Raw genomic sequence first — 22715 nt, 5'->3', positions numbered from 1 at the left:
TCGTGTATCCGAGGCAGGCACTCTTGCCACTAGGCTATATCCCCAGCCCCTGTAGTTTGTTTTCTTGATGATTGCCATGCTAGGGGTGAGATGGAATCTCAGCATCGTTTCAGATCGACATTTCCTTTATGGCTAAGGACGTTGGACATCTCTTCATCGATGTTTGACATTTGTTCTTCTTTTGACAATTGACCATTTGCTAATTGGATTGTTCTTTATCCTTCTTGCATTCTGGATATGAAGTCCTTGTCCAATAAACACTTTGCAAATATGTTCTCCTCATTCTGTTTATTATCGAGTTCAATGTGCTAAGCTTTTAATTTGTTGCACTCACATTTGTCAATTCTTGCTCTTACTTCCTGACAAAGTCTTACTTTTACTGCCTGAGTAATCAATGTCTTATGAGCAAGTCATTGTCTATGTCCATTTCTTCAAGTGGTTTTATTCTTTAATGAATGCTTGATTACATGAGCAAGAAAAGTATATCTATATTTGTTGTAGATTTATTTATAATAGCCAAGATGTAAAACCAACCAAATGTCCCATAGTGGATGAATGGATAAAGGAAATGTAATATGCACATGAAGTGGAATGTAATTGAAAGATTAGAAAGAAAATCTTGTCACAGGCTGGAACATAAAAAGCACCTTTGTCCCTCATGGGTGATGATGCTGTAGCATTTGAACCATGTCTTCATGAAAGCACCTTGAGTGAAATAAACCAATTACAAAGAGCAAATAGTGTATGACTCTTAACATATGAGCTGTGGAGTCATCAAACACAGAACCACAAAGCAGAATAGTGGTTGCCTGGGGCCAGAGAAAGGAGAAAAGGAGGGTTGTAGTTCAGTGGTACTATGGACTGAATTGTACCCCTTCCAAATGCACAGGCAAAAGTCCTAACCCCACTGGGACTGTATGTACAGACAAGGTCTTTAAATATGCAGTGTTCTATGAGGGTACCTGTGTAAACTCTAGTCCAATACAACTGATATCCTCACAAGCAGAGGAAAAGATACTGGAAATGAACAAAGGGAAAGCTCAGGAGTCAGAGCCCAGGAGCCAAGTGAGGAGGTTCAAGTCCTGCAGAGACCTCATGCTATCTTCAGATGTGAGAAGATAGAGTTCTACTGCTTAGAACATCCAGCCAGTGGTATTTGGTTATAACAGCCAGAGCACACAAATACAAAGACAAATGTCACCACATTTTCTCTTTTATGGGAATCTAAATTTTAAAATGATAAATATATATATGTGTGTGTATATATATATATATATATATATATATATATATATATATATATATATATATATGAGAGCTAAGCTTCAATGGCTCATGCCTGTCATTTAACTACTTGGGAATGATTTTGGTTCCAAGGCACCTGGAGGAGAATCAATGAGACTACATCTCCATCACTGGCTGGGTCTGGTGACACTGCCTGGTACCCAAGTGCAAGGAGATACACAACTTACATACCTGTCATCTGCAGTGGCACAGGGAAACACAGCGAGAGGAGGACAGTCCAGGCTGGCCCACACATAAGGTGAGATCTTACCTCAAAGATAGCCAATGTGGAGCTGGATGCTGGTGGCTCGTGCCTGTAATCCTAGCTACTCGGGAGGCTGAGATCTGAGGATCTCAGTTCGAAGCCAGCCTGGTCAGGAAAGTCCTTGAGACTCTTATCGCCAATAAACTACTCAGAAAAAGCTATATGTGGCACTGTGGTTCCCGTGGTAGAGTGCTAGCCTTGAGCAAAAGAACTACCCAGGCCCAGAGTTCAAGATCAACTAACTAACTAAATACATAAATAAATACAACCAATTTGAAAAGGATTAAGGGGGTGGCTCAAGTGGTAGAGTGCTTACCTAGCAAGCATGAGGCCTCGAGTTCAAATCCCAATGCCATAAAAATTAAAATAACATGACAAACATAAGAATAAAAGTTTAAAGCAAGGGGCTGGGGATATAGCCTAGTGGCAAGAGTGCCTGCCTCAGATACACGAGGCCCTAGGTTCGATTCCCCAGCACCACATATACAGAAAACGGCCAGAAGTGGCGCTGTGGCTCAAGTGGCAGAGTGCTAGCCTTGAGCGGGAAGAAGCCAGGGACAGTGCTCAGGCCCTGAGTCCAAGGCCCAGGACTGGCCAAAAAAAAAAAAAAAAAAAGTTTAAAGCAAAAGGGGACAATTTGGAAAGAAATGAGAACATTACTAAATGACATTATCATAATAAAACCCACTATTTTTAATAAAACTAATCATAACTAGAAATAAATATGTAAACATATTGTCAGACAGTCTTAATACAAACACTATACATTATATTCTCCCAATGGGGAGAAAAAGTTACAAATACTTGCTGTACATGAATACAGTTAACCCTACTGTGATTGTTAAGATAGCAAATCAAATATTGTGCAGGGTGTACTCTCACAATTAAAGATAAGGCAGATATGGTGATACATGCCTGGAATCTCAGTTACCTGAGACTCTGAGACAGGAGGATCACTACAGTGTTTGATTTCAAGACCAGTTAAATAACATAAGAAGTCCATCAAAACTAAACAACAACAAATGGTCCCTTTGGGTGTACAAGTATTTTGTGCTACTTTCTTTCACACACTCCAGAGCTCAAGTCATTGTCTATTCTATATAACACTAAAATTGTGTGTGCAGGTGGTGGAGCTTGAACTCAGGACCTCAAGCTCTCACTTGGCAGCCACCCTTCCAGCTTTTTGGTGTTTAATGGTAGACCTAAGAGTCTCACAAACTTTTCTGCCTGGGATGTTTTGATCTGCAATCTTCAGATCTCACCCTCCAGGTGTGAATAGCTAGGATACCAGGTGTGAGCCTCCAGCACCCAGACATCACCTGGAGTTTTTGCATCCAAAGAGAGAAAGCCCAGATCTGGGTTCTGTGATGCTCCTTAATCTGAACTTTCTCACTATGTGAAGGTCTGAAACCCTCACTGAGAAGCTGTCAGGGACACATGGAGGGCCATCTACCGGTGGCTCAGGACTCCCCAATACTTTTTGTCTTCTGCTTTTAATCTGTGGTTCACAAGTCTTCTCCAAAAAGGTTCAAGATTCACACCTCATGCTGTTGAGATCTCTCAGAGAGCTGAGATGCATTTTCAGGTGATTGGCCCTGAACCTGTATCTCAGTCTGGCCAGGAGACCAGTAGCCATTCTCAGGTTCCCATTCAGCAATGAACGACTGGAACCACTCATCCCAACAGCGCAGAAAAAAATATTTGTCTTGGTGCTGCAGCTCCTGCAATGGCTGGTTACCAGGTAGAGGCTGAGCAGAGTCTCTGAGAGGCAGCATCACCAGGCCCCTGTGCTCACTGGACCCACATCCTCCTTTGATTGGGGGGCAGAATGGAGGCTGAGTATGTGAGGACTCCCCTCCCGAATTCATTTCTGTTGACAAGTGACCAGTGAGTGTTGAAGGTCTAGAAACCCCTTTTCCCCACACAGCGGGGGAGGGCTGGACCACCACAGCCATTGGTAACTGCCTTTCACAGCCCTCCAATGATTCCAAAGGAACTGAGTCTGTGTTGGATAGAGAAAGAGCTGGTTCAGCGGACAAGGTCGTGGTGGAAGCTTTGGCAGGAGACAGATGAGCAGTGTTGTCTAGAGCAGTGCACTGGCTGCTTTGGGCTGGTTGATCAGACTCAGGAGGGCTCTCATTTGGGCCTTTCACCAAAGAAGCCACAGGTCCACCTCGGCTCTGGCCTGGATGCCGAGATCTTCGGTTTTGAAACCATGTCTTAGAGAGAGAGAATTGCTTTTTTTGTTATTATTGTTGATGATGGCGTTTGTTTGTGCTTTGGGATTTTTTTTAGTGGGGGCAAAGTGAGGATGCAGAAAGGGAGGGAGGAAGGGTGAACAAATTCCATCTTGCTTTTCAGCATACACTATGGAAAATCAACTATGTGATTTGTGTGCAGGGAGGGGCAGGGAAATTTGGAAGAAGGAAAAGGAAGGGGTGACATTGTCCAAAAAAAGAAATGTAGTGACTTGTAAAATTGTAACCCCTCTGGACATACCTTAATAATAACAATAAAATTATATATTTTTAAAAATAAAAGAGAGAGGGAGGTCTAGGTAGATATGAGATTCTACCTGTTTCTCATCTTTTAATCAGAAGAGTATCAGGGGACAAATATACCTTCCAAAGGCATGACCCCTAGCAATCCATTTCATCCAGCCAGGTCTGTCTTCCCATAGCTTCACCAAAAGTCTAGAGGTCTCAAAAGTCTATTCAAAGTGCAAACTCATCAGTGCAATAAACCGGTGACTCAGTCACAGCCTTCAAGATCAAATATCTCTGGCAATGCTCTCAAAGACACCTAGAGATGAACTTCCTTAAACTCTGAAGACTTTCTCAAGCCAGTTGACAATCAGGACTAACACAGAGCTCAACTAGCACATGCTTATGCATGAAATAATACTGTGAATGTAAAAGGAGGCCTAGAATTTACCTTCTAGTCTCCAATACTGGGTCAAAAGTGAATTTCTCCTCTCCACCAAGGATCCCTTAAGAACACACAGCTTATGAACAGGCTGTAAGAGCAGTTTTCTTTTTGAGTACACTTCTTGTACACAAAATAAAAATCTTGTGACTTACAAACAATAGGGTTTGTTGGCCTGGGCCTCTTGTATCTACCCTCATTGGTGAAGGTCTAGATTTGTTTACATTATACCAAGGGGTGGGATGAGGGAAGATGTGTATGGTGCCTAGGTCCTAAGAGACAAGAAATGCTGCTTACCATCCCCCTCCCATGGGGAGATGCCCTCATGACTGCTGACAGGGCTTCCAAGGATTATAAATACCAACACAGATTGTATTATCCAGGTATTCCCACTTTTGTCCTGGTACTCTATTCCCAGTGCCTGCACACCTGCCAGTCAGATGAAAATATTTCTCTTTTTGCCAGACTCCTTGTGGTGAGTATCAGGCATATGCATGCCATATCTTTTCTCCAGAGCAGTGGGATAATCCCAAACACCCCACACCTGTCAAGCTCAATGTCAGGTTCAAGTTGAGTAGCAGCTGAGAAGGTAGGACAAATAGAATGCTGCAGATACAATGTGTACCTGGATTCTGGATTCTGGAATGCCTGTTTGTCTAGCCAGGGTTTCCCGGGTTGCAATCCCAGGGAAGCGGTTCTTGTTAAAAGCGTGCATTAGGATACTGGTTTGACATCTTGTGAAGTGTGTCCGGGTTCTTCTAGCTTGTTTAGCTGAGGAGAACAGTGACACAAAATAGAGTTGGTTGGCTATTTTTCTTTTTTTTTTCTTTTTTTTAAACTATATTAATTTTTTTATTAATTTTTATTTATTTATTTTTATTTTTATTTTTTTGCCAGTCCTGGGGCTTGGACTCAGGGCTTGAGCACTGTCCCTGGCTTCCTTTTGCTCTGCCACTTGAGTCACAGCGCCACTTCTGGCCATTTTCTGTATATGTGGTGCTGGAGAATCGAACCCAGGGCTTCAAGTATACGAGGCAAGCACTCTTGCCACTAGGCCATATCCCCAGCCTGGTTGGCTATTTTTCACACTCAAATTTGAACCATCTTTTTACTCTTGGTATAGCCATTCTCCCAGGATCTTTTTAACCTGCCCTGTCCCAGGATCCAATCCCAGAGGTGACAGGACACACTCTTTCACTGCACAGCTGCAGGGTATTGACAAGGTACAAAGTTTATCTTGCTAAGGCACTGCTTTCCCCCTTTCAAATAGTGAGAGAATGTTCATCTCTGACTCAGCATTAGTTCTGATTCTTTACAGAAATTTGAGCAAGCAAAATAAAACTATTGACACTCTTTTAAGAAAAGAGAGAAAGACTGGAGGAAAGATTGAGGTACTGGCTAAGTAGCAAATGTGAAGTCCTGAGTTCAATCCCTAGTGTGGCAAAATAAGGAAGAAGTTGGGGGAGGGGGGAGGCAGAAGGGAGGATGGAAAGAAAAAAGGAAGGAAGGAAGGAAAGAAAGAAAGAAGGTAGTAAGAAAGAAAGGAAGGAAAGAAGGAAGGAAGGAAGAAAGGAAGGAAGGAAGGAAGGAAGGAAGGAAGGAAGGAAGGAAGGAAGGAAGGAAGGAAGGAAGGAAAGGGGAGATGGAGAGAGAGAGTAGGAGGGAGGGAGATAAATGTATGGAGGGAATGATTGTATTTGGGCCAGGAGTTTCTTACCTTGAGTCTTGAATTGAACCTTGTCCTGTCTCTGAGGTTGATTCTCTCTAAAGGAGTGCTTAGACTCGAGTCGTTTGAGCCTTCTGTGATTTTGAAACCAAGTCTAAATGGGAAAAGAAAATGTACAACCTTCACCTTTTTCCACTTTTGTCCTGGTACTCTTTCCCAGTACCTGCACAACTGCCAGTCAGATGTAAATATTACTCCTTTTGCCAGACTCCCACTCATGATGAGTGTCAGGTGTATGCACGCCATGCCTCTTCTCCAGAGCAGCCCACACCTGTCACATTCAATGTCCAATTCAAATTCAATAGCATCTGAGGAAGTAACACCATTTCTATGTAGAACAAATATGGTGCCACAGATACAGCATGTTCTGGATTCTGGATTCTGGGAGGTCTGTTTGTCTAGCCAGTTTGTCCCTGTTTGCAATCCCAGGGCAGCGGGAAGAAAATGCAAACCAGTGAGGATCCCTCAGATGTCAATCTAACTAAACAAAACCTTTTTAGCATCTGTCCTTGAAGCAATGTCCATAAGAAAAAAATCAATGAATTATTCAAGGAATATCATTGCCAAAAAATACCAACATCAAATTCAGGTAAGACTTGGTCAGCATTCTGCTTAGCATGCCTTCTGTGGTAGTTTTAATGGCATTTGAATTAAACTACCATGATTTGAGGTACTGTCTCTCTCTGCCCTCCCTCTCTCTCCTCCTCCTTCCCTCCATTTCTCTCCCTCCTTCTCTTTCTCTCTCCTCTCTCTCTCTCACACACACATACACATACTTCTCTCTCTTGTTTTATTCACTAGCATACGTTAGTTACACAGGGGTGTTGGTGGGTATTTTATTGTGACATTTCCACACATGTATACAATATATTTCGATCAATCTCACCCCTCTGTCACATGCCTTCCCCTCTTCCCAAAACAATTTTAACAGGTTTTAATGCTCAATGTTTATACATGCACACCATCTATTTGGATCACACCTATCCTCATTCACCCTCCTTGTTCCCACCCACTCCCGTCAGTACCTACCCCCTAGAAATGTTTATTTCCTTTTCCCCCAAGCCACCATTTAACACTTGTTAAAATATTCAATGCTTCTCTTGGTCCTCATCTCTTCATAGGAAATTACAATTACACAATCTAATATATACATGGAGATAATCTTTTTTTTTCTTTATTGCCAAAGTGAAGTACAGAGGGGTTACAGTTTCGTATGTAAGGCAGTGAGTATATTTCTTGTTCAACTTGTTACCTCCTCCCTCATTTTCCTCCTCCCCCTTCTCCCCCCCTTACCCTCTGCCCCCATAAGTTGTACAGTTGTTTACACCAAATGGTTTTATAAGTATTGCTTTTGTAATGGTTTGTCTTTTTATCCTTTGTCTCTCTATTTTGGTATTCCCTTTCCCTTCCCTAGTTCTAATACACGTATATACGTGGAGATAAACTTTGTAAGTAATTTCTTTCTTTCTTTTCTTTTGGTAGAACTAGGGTTTGAACTCAGGCCTTACACTTGGTAGGCAGATGGTTTTACCACTGAGCCATACCTACAGCCTTGGCCTTTTGCAGTGTGTTTTTGAGATAAGATTTCACTTCCTGTCCAGGTATGTACCTGGGCACTAGCCTACACAAGGCTTCCTTCCCATGGAGGTATGATAACAGACTTGTGCCACCCCATTAGCTCTCCACAGCAAACATTCCAGTTAAAACCATTATAGTAGGCCTAGTGCCTGTGGCTTACCATACCTAGCTACTCAAAAAGCTGAGATCTGAGTATCTCAGTTCAAAGCCACCCAGCAAAGTCCTTGAGACTCTTTATTTCCAATAAACTACTCAGAAAAAGCTGGAAGTAGTGCTGTGGTTCAAGTGGTAGAGTGCTAGCCTTGGGCACAGAGAAGCTTAGGGCCAGAGCCCAGGCCCTAAGTTCAAGCCCCAGGACTGGGGGAAAAAAATCAATATAATTAATATTAATTGCTGTTAATGAGATTTATACTTTAAATAATTGAATTGATTAATTATATTGACTATTACAATATTGAATTATGTTAATTGATTATATCATATATTTAGTGGTATATTTAATGACACAATTTACATAATTAAATTAATTTACTATATCAGAACAGAAAACAGTTATACACCCATGTTCATTATAGTACTATTCACAATAGCCAAGTTTATGACAACCATGATGGCTTACAACTGAAGAATGCATCAAGGAAATGTAGTATATAGACATAATGGAATATTACTATTCAGTCATAAAGACAAATGAAAGCATGTCATCTGCAGGAAAATGAATGGATCTGGTCAACACCAAACTAAAAGAAGTAAGTCAGGCTCAGAAGGGCAAATGGCATGTTTTCCCTCATATGTGAAAGTTAGTCCTAAAATATAAACACCTACAGAAGCACCCAGGGTCAATCTGATTGCAGAGTGGTATATGCATGTGTATGGGGAGAGGGGTTTATTGGTGTTGGTGTCTGTACTGGTACCAAGTTTGAACTCAAAGCCTTACATGCTCACAAGGCTTTTTACTCATTGTAACTAGGGTGACAGATGAGCCACCAGTGCCTAGCTAGTAATTTTTATCTGACTATATATATACATATATATTATAATTAATAAAAGAGGATTTTGTTATCAAACTTATCCAATGGCCCATATTCTTGTTCTTTCAAAATATGAGGAAATTATTAAATCATTGAATTGTTCCTATAGAGAAAGCAAGCTACTTATCCTTCCCTATTTGTTCAAACAAGCAGTCAGCCTTCCCAACTTCAACAAAAGAAACACACAGCTCCTCTTCTTCTCTTATCTTTCCATTGTATATGGACTAAATAAACCTGAGAAGAAGTGCTCAGCCTTAAGTCTGTCCCTTCTTCTTGAAAATAAACAGAAATATGTGCATCTGATCATATAAAGCAACATTTATCTAAATGAACCCCAGAAAATGGAAACAGAGGGGTTTTTGCTATTATTTTCTTTCCTTTTTGTCTTGTATGGTCATTTATCTGTTTTTGAGACAGTAAGGGTGGGCACAGAAATGGAGGGACAAAGGGTAAACAAATAAAGCAGTGGTACTCATTGGACACTATGTGGAAAAATAACTGCTCAACTTGTCGGGACTGGGAATATGGCCTAGTGGTAGAGTGCTTGCCTTGTATACACTTTTCCTCAGCACCACATATGTAGAAAAAGCCAGAAGTGGCACTGTAGCTCAAGTGATAGAGTGCTAGTCTTGAGCAAAAAGAAGCCAAGGACAGTGCTTAGGCCCTGAGTTCAAGCCCCAGGACTGGCAAAAAAAAAAAAAAAGAAGTATTCACTTTGTGGGTGGGGATGGGAAGGGAAAACTGGGAAGAGAGTGAAGAAAATGGGTGACATTGTCCAAAAAATAATGTACTCATTACCTGATTTATAACTGTAATCCCTCTGTACATAACTTTTATAATAACAATTTTAAAAATTAAAGATAAATAAAAATAACAGATCAGAAAAAATACAAAGAGCAACAAAGACCTAATACCTACCAGAATTTGAGACTCTGAGATGCCTATTTCTCTGGCCAAACTCTCCCTGGCAGCTAAGTCAGGATAGGGGTTCTTTTCAAACCAAGCCCAGAGAGTATCCTTTTGACTCTGGCTCAAAACAATCCTCCGTCGACGAGTTTCTCTTTCTAGGGAGCCCAGAAGGAATGAAAGAGCATAAAGTCAGTTTATAGATTAAAATCACTAGCAGGAGCATATACTTTCTGTATTTATGCCACACTGAAAGGCCTAACATGATGACATGCTATAGACATGAACCTAAGCAGATATAGACATACACACAGGTATAAACTCCATAACCTAAGCAAGAATTAACAGAAATCCTACAGCAGTATCACACAAAGAAAAAAAAAGAGGAAGCAATCTAAAATGGGAAATCTGCATGTAAATCAATGACATTAATAAATAAGAGAAACAATTAAAACCCTGAAATAAAATGTTAAAATTTGTATGTTGAACTCTAAGCCAGCATGCAATGGCATTAAAATACAAACCTCAGGAATTTTATTGTCTCCTTAGTCTCAACAGATAGACCCAGCTAACTGTCCCTGATGTTGGAAAATCCCAGAATCCAATTTCAAAATGCTCAGCAAGCCTCTGTCCCAATTAATCCCAAAAAGGGAAAAAACAACCACTTCCCTCTCAAAAGATATGTTTTTGCAATCATGGTTGTTATATAAAAGTTCCCAAGTTCTATCACTGAAAACCAGCAAGGTCAGGGAGAAACTTACTATTTGGAAGCATTCTGGGAATTCATGTGAACTCCTCCAAGATCAGAGCAAAAACCAAACTGCTCCCAAGATCTGGAACTGGGCCCACCTTCTCTTAAATACCCATTGATTTAATCCTTTCACTAAATATTCCACCAATTGTGAGGACTCTTGATTGTCAATTTGATTGGATGAAGAGATTCCTAGGGGATTAGGAAAAGCTAATGTTGGGTGTGTTCATGAGGGCGGGCCTGGAGTAGATTAGACTGTCAAGTGAGAGCACTGACTGTATCACTGATTTCACCCCTCCTTGGGCTCAACATTTGAATAGACCAATGAAAAGCAGAGAAGAGAAAGGCAGAGGGGGCAGGGCTGACTTTCCCAGGGTGTGTCTTGGCTCTGTCCTTGTCTGTCTCTAGTCTGTATAAAGAGAGCAAACTTCACCACACATCCCTGCTGCCATGATGCTTTATCAAGCCCAAAGCAACCTTCAACTAAAACCTGTAAAGCCTTAAAGCAAAAATTATCTTTGCTCCTTGAAACTACAGGTTATCTGTCACAGCAATGAAAAATCAAGCTAACACAACCATTTGAAGTAGATTTATAAATTAAATCTGGGCTAACAGTGATAACTCCTAGTGGGTAACAACCATGGTAACGGACAGTAAAAAATGATCTTAGTCATAGACTATAGAAATAACCATAATATTAGTAGAAATGCCATGGTAACTGTTGGGTTGGTTTACTTATGATTGAGTACTGGATTGTTTTAGCCCGTTCAAGCTTGCTTAGTGGTAATGGGAAAACATGGTCGCAATTGTTAAAATAAAGTTGGTACTAGGTTAGCCTGACCGCAATAGTCTGCTTCTGTAAACGGCTTGCTTAACCCATTTGTGACTTGCTCTACCCCCTGTACTAGCCCCCTGCATCAGTGCTACGTGACCACCTGTTGTCAATTCCTGATATCGAGGCCAGGTCCTGATATCAACACCAAAATAGATAACTGAAAGGGTAGATAGCCAATAGAAATAGGACAAGACTTGCTTGCTAAATGCCATCCAATCAAGTATTTGCCAAGTTGGAAATACCCTGCCCATATTGTAATCACAATAAAAACCCTGCCTATCTGAGGGTCGGGGCTCTCAATCCAGATCCTCTGTGTTAGTGACGGTTGGGAGTCCAGGCTCGAGCTTGCAATAAAGGCTCTCGTGTGTTTGCATCGCTATCGGCTCCTTGGTGGTCTTTGGGGACCGGAAATCTGGCATAACACACTACCACTCCCAACTCTACTCGATAATTTTATGTCTATCCTGAGGCTTTGGTTCTGAGCTGTCTGGCTCACATAAAGATTTTTTTTCCTCTCTTGTCACTCCTATTGATTTGGGCTTGGCTATGTTATACAATGTGTGGAGTCTTACCTAGTTTCCCAACACATAGGCCAAGTTTTCCTAGTTTCAGCTCCTCAGTGTATTTACTAACAGGGCTGTTGCTGTGACACTGTTTTGCATATCTGATTACAGAGATCAGGTGATAAGGTGCCAGACTTTGAAGTCAGGCCCCACCACATGAACCCCATTTTAGAATCGAACCCTGAGCCAATCAGATTTGTACCTGTGTTCTAATCTTGCTTGCACAGCTGATTGTTGTAACCTTGTTCTTGGCCTTTATAAGCCTTGTGTAATCACAGCTGGGGGCTCCCTCCTAACCTCCACTGTGTTGGTGGGTAGGACTAGGCCCGAGTTGGCAGCTCGTTAAATAAAGCCTTGCCTTGCCTTGCTTTTGCATTTCGGAGTGTCTGAATCTCGGTGGTCTTCTAGGGGGTGGTCTTGCGACTTGGCACAACAGTGAACTGAACTAAAATAGATTATATCACGTGGGTGAGAGGAAAAGGAAGAAAGTCAAGACTTGCCTGAAAATAACCACATCAGCTCTTACTTCAGCCTTTCTTTCCAATATTTTTATTTTATTTTTTCCTCTCATATGGCTTTAACTTAGGCCTGAATGCTGTCTGAGCTTTTCTGCTCAAGGTAGTGCTTTACCACTTTGAGCCATAGCTCCACTTCTGGTTTTCTGGTGGTTGACTGAAGATAAAGAGTTTTACAGACTTTTCTGCTCAGGCTTGTTTTGAACCACATCATCAGATCTCAACCTCCTGCATAGCTAAGATTACAAATGTGAGCCACCAGAACCCAGCTTAAACCAATTTTTGAATTAAAACTTCTACTGGAAAATTATTTCATACTGGAAACCAGTGGCTCACACTGCAGTACTAGCCGTTCAAGAGACTGAGACTTGGAGGGTCAACGTTCAAAGCCAGATGACTTAGAAAAGTCTATAAGACTCCATATTCAACTCACCAGCAAACTGCAATATTGGACATCTGTCTCAAGTGTAGAGTACCAGCTGTGAGCAAAAAAGTTGAGCAAGAGCGCAAGGGCCTGATTTCAAGCCTCAGTACTAGCACAAAAAAATAGTTATTACTGGGTATATCACATATCTGTGTGTTACACAGATATGTGTAACATTGCCAGAAATGTCACATGTTTAAACTAAATGAAATAATAATATGTAGAAAAATGATAGTCTCTGAGCCCACAGGATTTACAAAAATGGCAAAATACCCAAAGACCCATAGCATCTAATGCTTCTAGCAATGAAGCCATGCAAATTAAGTGAATGCCATGGTTCTAGTCTGGGTGCTTTATTAAGACAGCAGAAATGACCTAATTAGGGGGAAAATAGCATCCTAAACTAAATGATATCAAAGATATCTCCCAACAGCATTCTAGTGTCACCCTAGTGCTGTACCTACAACCACAGCCTCCTTTTGCATCCTAAGAGAAAATGTTTGGTCCTAGTGTTAGGTCTGCTTTGGAGAACAGCCCCCTTCCCCTCACTCCTCTTCATGAAGGACAGCATATGGCCTTACCAGAAATCACTTGCCTGAAACTTGGAATCACCTGTTGAAGGATTGATTCCTGCCTCTTTCCCAAGGTCAAGCAAGACAACAAGCTTGATCACATGCCTGTCCAAGGCAATTCTAATCCAGGCCGGGCCAAGGACACCACCCTTTGTCCCTAAGGAACAATAGCCCCTGACCCCACATGGAGCATTCCACTGTGGGGCTGGTCAAAGACATCACCTTGGGACCATAACCCATTTTCTGTTTTCTATTTCCTTGTCAAGCCCTATATAAGCCCACCCCCAAACCCAATCCACAGCACAACCTCCAAACCCATGGGAAGGTCTGTGCCTCTCGCTGTTACTCAATAAACAGTCCTCACGGGCTGGGGATATGGCCTAGTGGCAAGAGTGCCTGCATCATATACATGAGGCCCTGGGTTCGATTCCCCAGCACCACATATACAGAAAATGGCCAGAAGTGGCGCTGTGGCTCAGGTGGCAGAGTGCTAGCCTTGAGAAAAAAAAAAAAAAAAAAAAAAGCCAGGGACAGTGCTCAGGCCCCAGGACTGGCCAAAAACAAACAAACAAACAGTCCTCACCTGTTGAGGATCAAGTCTGGCCTATTCTTTTTCCAGTCTCTTTCATTTTCCCAACACCTATAACTGTCAATCACCTGACTGGGAGTCAGCAAAAGGACCCCAGGCTCTGAGGTCACTTCTGCATCCTTTGTGGCCACACTTCCTCCTGGCCCTGTCCCATATAATCTCTCTTCACCATAAGTTCTCCCTCTGCACACCTACATCTGTTGCAAGCCGGCGGTTTGGTTCTCCTAATAAAATCTCTACTGCCTGAACCACGTGGTGTCTCCTTTCAGCAACCCTTATACCTGGTGCTGAAACTGGGAGAGGGTAGTCACAAGTCACTGGTGTTAGTATTTCCCCCACCTTAGGTCCTCAGCTCCTCCCATTGGCCCCCAGATCCACCCCTACCTAAACTTGCTGCCCTAGAACTATAATGGGCCACTCCCACTCACAATTAAGCCCTACCTACTTCCCCTTTAGCCCCAGAGAAGCTACCACTTGGATAAGGTGCAGAAGCCACCCGCCATGTTGCTCCCTCTCCCGTGGGAGATATGGCCCCACTAATAAACCTCCTTATAAACCTTCTTCTCCTGTCCATGACTATCTCCACATGGTCCCCTGGGATGGCTGGCACATATCCTTTCAACTGGGTCCCCTCATTTCTCTTTCTGAGGGTCAATCTGCCTCCTGGCTTCCCCCCCACCTCAAGCCCAGACTGCCAAAGTAACCTATGTCAGACATCTCCCTAAACTCTCTTCTGCCCGAACCATGTGGTAGTTTATTTTCAGCAACCCTTATATCTGGTGCGGAAACCTGGGACAACTTCACCTTCTATCCCTAATTCCAATACCCCTTGTCAGCAGAGAGTAGTCAGAGAGTGCCCCTTTATAACTATCAAAAGGCTGGGATGTTAGGTCTGCCAGGGGAATAGCCCTTTCCCCTTCATGAAGAACAGCACAAAGCCTTACTAGAAATCACCTGCTAGGAACTGTAACTGTACCTGTCAACTGCCTGCTTTTGAGGCTGCAAAAGGACCCCAGGCTCTGAGGTCACTTCCACATGCACTGCTGCCATACCTCCTCCTTGTCCCCACATATACAATCTCTCTCCACCATAAACTCTCTCTGCCCACCTCCATCTGGTGCAGATGGAGGTTTGGTTCTCCCAATAGACTCTTCTGCCTGAACTGCATGGAGGTCTCTTTTTGGCAACCCTTAATACCTAAGGTGATGCATCAAGTTCAAAGCTTTCTCTGTGAGACTCATGAATGACAAGAGTCAAGGTAACAAAGGGAAGCACTATATTCCAGGGAGAGAAAGAAAGGAAGAGTACCTGGAGTTCAGAAAGAGGTGTTAGGACAGCTAAGAGGCACAAAGAAACAGGAAGGTATAAGAAATACTCTGCAGTGCACACCTGACTGGGGGAGAAGTAGAGGGAGAAAGGGGCACTACAAGATCACCCAAGCCACCATAGGGACCACAGATTTGGCACAAGAAGAAGCCACATTTATCTCAGTCCCTAAATCCTGTGCAGAGATTTGGCATGCCACACTATTCAACATAGCCAAGCTATTGAAAGCAGCCCAGATGTCCTATAATTGATGAATAAATCAAGAAAATGTAATGCATATATATAGAATGGGATTGTACTCAGCTATCAGAATGCTGTATTGTGTCATTTTCAGGAAAATGGGTAGAACTAGAAAAATATCAGATTAAGTAAAGTAAGTCTGGCTCAGAGAGACAAACATGTTTTCTCTCCCATGTGGACATTAGATCTAAACTATAAACATACATTAAAACATATACATGGGTATATGCATATATACACAAACAAATTGACTAAAGGACTCAGGGAGGAAAAACTAAGAGGCAGTTTAACTAATGAATACCATGAACCTGAAATAGGTTCTGTCAAGAGAAAGCAGGAGGTCAAGGGGATGGAAGACAGACAAATACAATCATTATATTCAATGTACACATGTAAAAATAGAACCACATAACTAGAGAGTATGGATGGGATTAGGAAAGATGGCAGAGAATGATGGAAAGGGTGACTTTGACCAAGAAGCGTGGTACTCATGTAAGAAAAGCCATCTTTCCTATCAAAGTGGCTGGCTTAAAAGTTCCTTCTTAGGCCTGGTGGCTTGGCACTTTGATTATTCTGCTAAGACAACATCAGCAAGTAAAGAAAGGAAAGAGGAACTACTTTGGGATAGGAAGGATTTTTTTTAATGTGTTGTTTGAACTGGTTGTTCTACAATGGAATTAAGACACGCCTCAGGAGTCAAACCTCAGTTCCCAGAAAAAACAGAAGGTGTGAGTAAGTTTTGAGATTGCTTGTTACTATTAATCTTATTTCAGAATCTTTAATAGTCACCTCCTATAAATACCCTCTTTAATCTAGCCAATTGGGAGCAGACTGTGAACCCGAGTGCAACCAATCTGAGAGGAGGGGTGGGGCCTGATGTGTTAGGGATAAATAGGGGGCATCCTACCTGTTCTGCGTGCTTGCCAGATTTTGGGATGTTGGCACACCCTTCTGCAGAAGTAACTTTTGCCTTGTTGAGACAATTATTTGTTTTCGTGTCTATCACTGTGACTCCAAGTCCTTGGAGAGCATATTTATAATAGCTCTTAAGGAAAAAACTACTCACTAGGAACTCTTCCATATACTTGAAGTGGTACCCACCCAAAACAATGCACAATTGTAACAGAAATAATGAGAAACCGGACTGGGAATGTGGCTTAGTGGTAGAGTGCATGCCTAGCATGCATGAAGCTCTGGGTTCTATTCCTCAGTACCACATAAACAGAAAATGCCAGTAGTGGTGCTATCTCAAGAGGTAGCTCAAGTGCTAGCTTTCCGAAAAAGAAGCGAGAAGCAGTGCTCACGCCTTGAGTCCCAGTCCCCAAGACTGGACAAAAAAAAATATGAGAAACCTTGTTCAGTATGACTCCTCCAAAAGTTTTATTTTTTTAAATCTCTTTAGTAACTGAATCCAAAGACCTTGATATGGTCAAATTATTGGACAAAGAATTCAAAAGCATAGCTTTTAAGATGATCATTGTTCTCAAGAAAGATTCAAATAAATAGATGAGTCAAGAAGTCAATTTAAGGCTTGGGAGAGAAATTCAATAAGCTTGAGTGAGAAATTTACCAAGGAGATATCAAAAAGAAAACCAAATCCTGCAAAGGTAAAGCTCAATAAATAAGATTTTATTTATGGCTCATGTCTGTAATCCTAGCTACTCAGAAGGCTGAGATCTGAGGATCAAGGTTCAAAGCCAGCTCAGGCAGAAAACTCCCTGAGACTCTTACTGCTAGTAAGTGAGCAGAAAGCCAGAAGTGGAACTGTGACTCAAATGACTGAGTACTAGCCTTGAGTACAAAACCTTAGGGACAGTGCACAGTCACTGAGTGCAAGCCCCAGAACCAGCACCAAGAAAAAAAATGTTGTTATAAAATTATAGAGCAGAGACCGAATGGTGGAAACCAGATACACAGACTTTCAAATACAAACTAAACTATAACTTTTTCTCAGTCATGGGCCCAGGCACGACTCCTTAGTGAGCTCTGGAAAAGTTATGATACTCATAACCCACATTCTGGAATTGGCCACTTCTCAAGAACGTTCAACTACTCTGCCTCCCACCTGCTTGAGACTGCAAAACAAATTTCCACAAAAGATATTATATAAACTTTCTTTTGGCAATGACTGAACCAGGATCCCATCCGATTATCTCTTACCACACTGGCTAATGTCTAATAAAAACCATGTCTTCTCCTGTCACTCTATCTTGAATTCTTGGCTCTCTTGGGAAATGAATCAGACCTTCCACCATTTCACTTCCACCTTGATTTCACAGGCAGGAAGGCCGGAGAAGTCAGGCAACGAGTGGGAGGGTCAGAGTCCATTGCAAGCAGACCCTCAGAGGGGAATGCCTGGAGCTGTGAGGATTCAGAAATGTGACAGTGCAGATCACAGGATGTTACAGGTGCCAGGAACATCTGCTGAGAACAGCTGCAGGCAGGGACCAAAGTTAGCCTTCCAGTGTGAGCTGTGACAGCAAAGATACAGGGCCAGGGGTATGTCAATTTTCAGCATTCACACCATGCTATGAGGGCTAGGGCTTCCAGGCAAGGCTAGACATTGTTGAGATGGGGGTCTCTGAGAGGCATTTTACACTATGACATGGATGTAGGCCTTTCATGGAAAGGATTGGGATCTCAAATATCCTCCAAAGGTCACGTGCTAAAGCTGTTGTGATCAGCCTGTAGTGTTCCTGGCAGTGGTAGTGCCTTTAGGAGGTAGATTATGATTGGAAGTAGAGCCAGCCTTCATCCTTTCTCTCTCTCAGCCTCTTCTTACTTCCTGGCCAACACAATATGAACAGCTATTTCTCCACTGTGAATTCCTCATCCTGATGTTTGGCCTCACCAAAGGCCCCAAACAATGGAGGTAGGCTGCTATGAAACCATGAGCCAAAATAAACCCTCCTTCCACTTATGTTGTTGATCTCAGGGACAGAAAGCTAACAATCTGAGCTTCTGTTAATCTCAAGAGGCTTTTAAACCAATTAACCAACCAAGCTGAACCAATTAAATTGTCTCTATGCCTCACTTCTGGTTTATATAAATGATGCTTGATTATGCTGCTGGCCAAAGTTCTTAGAGCTTGTTCTGATTGTGAGGGTTGCCCAATTTGTCAGTCATTTTTGTTTTGTTCCTTAAATAAATTCAACTTACTTTAAACCTGTCTAAGGCTTTTTCAACAGAACCAAAACATTAACTATTTATCACAGACTATAGGAATATGTTTACCCAGCTTATTTGTGCTATGTGAATATGTTATGTATCCAAGAATAATGTTACTACTTTATTATGATCATACTGCAAAAGTAACTTAGGAATTTGATTTTCTTAACTGGGCTAAGTATTCAGGAACACGAAAAATTACACAGGTCCTGTTTACTGTCTCTGTGTGTGTCTGTGTCTGTGCGTGCACACACACACACACGCGTGCCTGAGTGTGTCTGTGCCTGTGTGTGTTTCAGTCTTGAGGCTTAAAATCAGGGCCCTGGTTCTGTCCCTGAGCATGTTTGTGCTCAAGGCTACTGCTCTACCACTTTGAGCACCAGCACCATTATGGCTTTGTAGTAGTTAACTGCAGATAAGAGTCTTGCTGACTTTCCTGCCTAGGCTGGCTTTGAAGCTTCATCCTCAGATTTCAACCTTCTGTCTAGCGAGGATTACAGATGTGATCCACCAGTTCCAGGCCCAGTTTATTATTTTTAACTGAGCTAGAACTCCTATAATTTGGACCTTAAGTGCCCCCCAAAGGAACATGTGTCTGTCTATAGCATGGGGTGATTGGTGGGGGGGACTTAAAGAGGTGAACGCAGTAGGAGGTCAGGCAGGTTATTGGTGGGAGGTCTCCAAGAGGATTATGGGACTGCTTCCTCTTTTCTTCTTTGAATTCCTGGGCCTCCAGGGAGGAGCTTTGATGCTTCATGTACTCCCACCCTGGTGTGCTGACTTGCCACAGGCTCAAAGCAATGGGACAGCCAACCACAGGCAGAAAACTCGAGAATTGGGAACCAAAATAAGCCTTTTCTCTTTCTAAGTTGATTGTCTTTGGTAATCTGTTACAGTGATGGAAAGCCAACTCACACAGCCACCAGCTTTACTTTATGAGGCTCATGGGAGGGTCCTATATTCTCTGAGAGACACTGCAAGGGCTTCTCTGTGGGATACATCCAGTAGCTGACTCATGGTGAAACTAAAACTTCTGTAGACATTCCAGCAGCTATTCAAAGCCATTGTGCAGATCAGGTTCGTCACCTGTGTTAGAGAACGAATGTTTCCATTTCCCCACCTGCACAACCTTACAACAGTAACAAAGAAGGAAGTCACAAAACCAACTAGACCTTGGAAATAAAAGACACACTGTGTTTTGCAAACACGTTGTGTTAAATATAAAACCAACTACAAACCCTAGAAGGTTTATCAAACTCTTTACAATAGTTTCCTAAGACTGTAAACAAAGTACAAGAATAAAACTCCTAGTTTTTGCTTTATAATTCTCTATGTTGCTTAAATTCCCATAGCCAGCAGATGTTGCACTGTAATTAAATATTGCCAGAGGAAAACAGAAATTAAAAAAAAAAAAAAAAAAAAAACACAACCATAACCATTCAGGATGTGGTGTCAGACGCCACCTAATGGTCACTGGTTTCTATGGCAGTGCAACAGGCGTGTCTAGCAGACAAGCAAACTCCCTGCCACCCACCCATCCATCCATCCACCTCCTACCTACCTACCTATTTATTTGCAGAATTGAGGACTGAACTCAAGGCCTTGCACTTGCTATGCAAGTGCACTTCCATGGAGCTAACTCTCCAACCAGACAAGAAAACTCTCTGGAATAATTGAACATATTCTTTTACCCTAAAGCACAAAGTTGTGAGGACTGTTTCAGAGTTCGATTCTCACCAGGATTGTCTTCAAAACTCATTCATGGGGCTGGGGATATAGCCTAGTGGCAAGAGTGCCTGCCTCGGATACACGAGGCCCTAGGTTCGATTCCCCAGCACCACATATACAGAAAACGGCCAGAAGCGGCGCTGTGGCTCAAGTGGCAGAGTGCTAGCCTTGAGCGGGAAGAAGCCAGGGACAGTGCTCAGGCCCTGAGTCCAAGGCCCAGGACTGGCCAAAAAAAAAAAAAAAAAAAAAAAAAACTCATTCATACGTGACAGGTGCTCATCTGGATCCTCTTAGATCTGTTCATCCTCCCCAAGTGATAACACTGAATTCTCAGGCAGCTGCTCTCAGCTTGGCTGGGAAGAGCTACACCTGCTCACACCTAGGAGTGTGGATCAAGAGGTAAGGCACTTGTCTTGCCTTTGTTTCAACCTCCCTGTACCCCCCAAAACACCTCTAACCCAGAGCCCAAAGGTAAGTGCTAATTGGTCCTATAAGGAATGACTCAGGTGGCTCAACACCTTTAATCCTAGCTACTCAGGCAGCCAGGGCAGGAAATTCAGTGAGGCATTTATATCCACTAAACAAAACAAAACAAAACAGACAAACAAACAAAGCCTGGAAATGGAGCTGCGTCTCAAGTGGTAGAGAACTAGGCCTTGAGTAAGAAAGAAACTTAGAGTACCCAGGACCTGAAATCAAACACCAGGATTGGAGAAAAGAAAGAAGGAAAAAAAGAAAAAGACAAACAATGAAAGAAAATTGAAGCTGGCCACGCTGGGCACTGGAAGCTATCTTCTAGCCTTGCTGAGATATATGTGCAAGGAGACCACCAGTGAAGAAAGCTGCATGCTCAGTAGGTGTCAGTTCAGTCCTTTCCCGTTCACCTCTGCCTTATCTTACCTAGGGGAGATTTTGAAGTGCTGAATCAGTTCTTCTTTGTGATGGAGATGAAGCCTAAGCAGGACCCCTGCCTCAACTCAGGCTCCTATAGACAAAGAAATCAGAAGCAGATGCTGCGTACAGCCTTCCCAAGGACACATCAAAGGCTGTTCGATATTCTAGTTTTCTAGTTAGAGAGATCTGCAGTGCACCTAGCAGAGCTTTTTACTGACAGTTTTACCTCCTGTCCTGTTTTGTTTCTATGTTTTGTTCAACTGGGGCTCAAACCCTGAGCCCTGTGTGCCAGTAAGGATGCTGCCACCAACCCATGTGCCCGTTCCATCCCACTAAATTCTTAACCACAGGATAGCACAGAGCACAAGGCCTGATAAATCTACTAGCCAACCTGATTGCACAGCAACCCACAGAACACAACAGATTCTACTTCCTCATCCCCCCCATCTAATTCTCTCCACGGCTTTCCTCATTCACTGGAAGGATTCTCAGGTGTGTTGTTTTACCTGCAAATCCTGCCACATGTCCTTCTAAACTCGAATATACCTCTTCCAATGGAACCACAGAAACATCTTTAAATATCCAAGTCTATGAGAAAGTCCTCCTGTACCCCAATTCATTCCAATACCACACACAGTTACAATCATGACCTGCGCTAGATGTCACCACTCTCCATCCTACCAGACTAGGTTTTAGCAGATTAAAAGTCCAACTGTTCCAACAATCTTAAGACATTGGAGTGAACAGTCACTTTCCAAAGCAAACACACTTCAATTCAGCATAAGACAAACTCACTTTGGGGAGTCATGTTGAATCTTTCCTCCAGGATCTCACACAGGTAAAAAGAGAACAGGTCCAGGGCTTTTCTGAGCTTGGAAGAGAAAAGAGCTCTCAGCTGGCCGAGTGCCTTTATGTGCTTGGGAGAGAACTCTAGTCCCTACCCACAGATTATGTAGGACACTGAATGAAGCCCACCGTAGGCCCACCTTGGGTGTCTCTGCCCATGGACACTCTCCCCCCCCACCTTTGGTCCATCTGCTGCCTTCACCTAAGCAGACCCTTTCAAATCCTACCTTCCATGGGGAACCCACGGACACCAACTCTCCAGAAGATTCTTATTCTGTCAATATCACTGTATCCTCACTGAGAGGTTACCCCAGAAATTGTCAACACTGAACTTGAACACCATGCTTATTGCTGTCAATATAATGTGTCAGCATGGTATATTCTTCTGTGTGAGGAGGGCAGGCTGCCTGAGACCACAGATGATTCTTAACACTAGAAAGAAAAAAAAAAAAAAAAACAACCACACATTTAAGGAATAACTGAAATCAGAGGTGGGAGAACTCAAGGATGTGGAAGAAAGACATTGTAAGACAATATATTATTCACATG

At 42.5% G+C, this 22715-nt stretch overlaps 1 protein-coding gene across 1 annotated transcript in view; it reads right to left on the bottom strand.

Annotated features, from left to right (window-relative positions):
- The window catches only part of LOC125344194 (double homeobox protein 4C-like), a 30680-nt gene extending 8552 nt beyond the window's left edge, over nt 1–22128 (bottom strand). The window contains exons 1-6 of the mRNA XM_048336820.1: nt 22116–22128; nt 9728–9873; nt 6192–6294; nt 5100–5236; nt 3703–3768; nt 3151–3279 (exon numbers count right to left, since the gene is read on the bottom strand). Coding sequence (XP_048192777.1) covers nt 3151–3279; nt 3703–3768; nt 5100–5236; nt 6192–6294; nt 9728–9873; nt 22116–22128 — 594 coding nt within the window. The remainder of the gene's footprint in view (nt 1–3150; nt 3280–3702; nt 3769–5099; nt 5237–6191; nt 6295–9727; nt 9874–22115) is intronic.
- Between the last annotated feature and the right edge of the window lie 587 nt (nt 22129–22715).

Source organism: Perognathus longimembris, chromosome 2 (assembly GCF_023159225.1).
Source record: "Perognathus longimembris pacificus isolate PPM17 chromosome 2, ASM2315922v1, whole genome shotgun sequence".
NCBI lineage: Eukaryota > Metazoa > Chordata > Mammalia > Rodentia > Heteromyidae > Perognathus > Perognathus longimembris.
The sequence above is the reverse complement of the archived record's forward strand: the minus strand, read 5'-3'. Positions and strand labels throughout refer to the sequence as shown.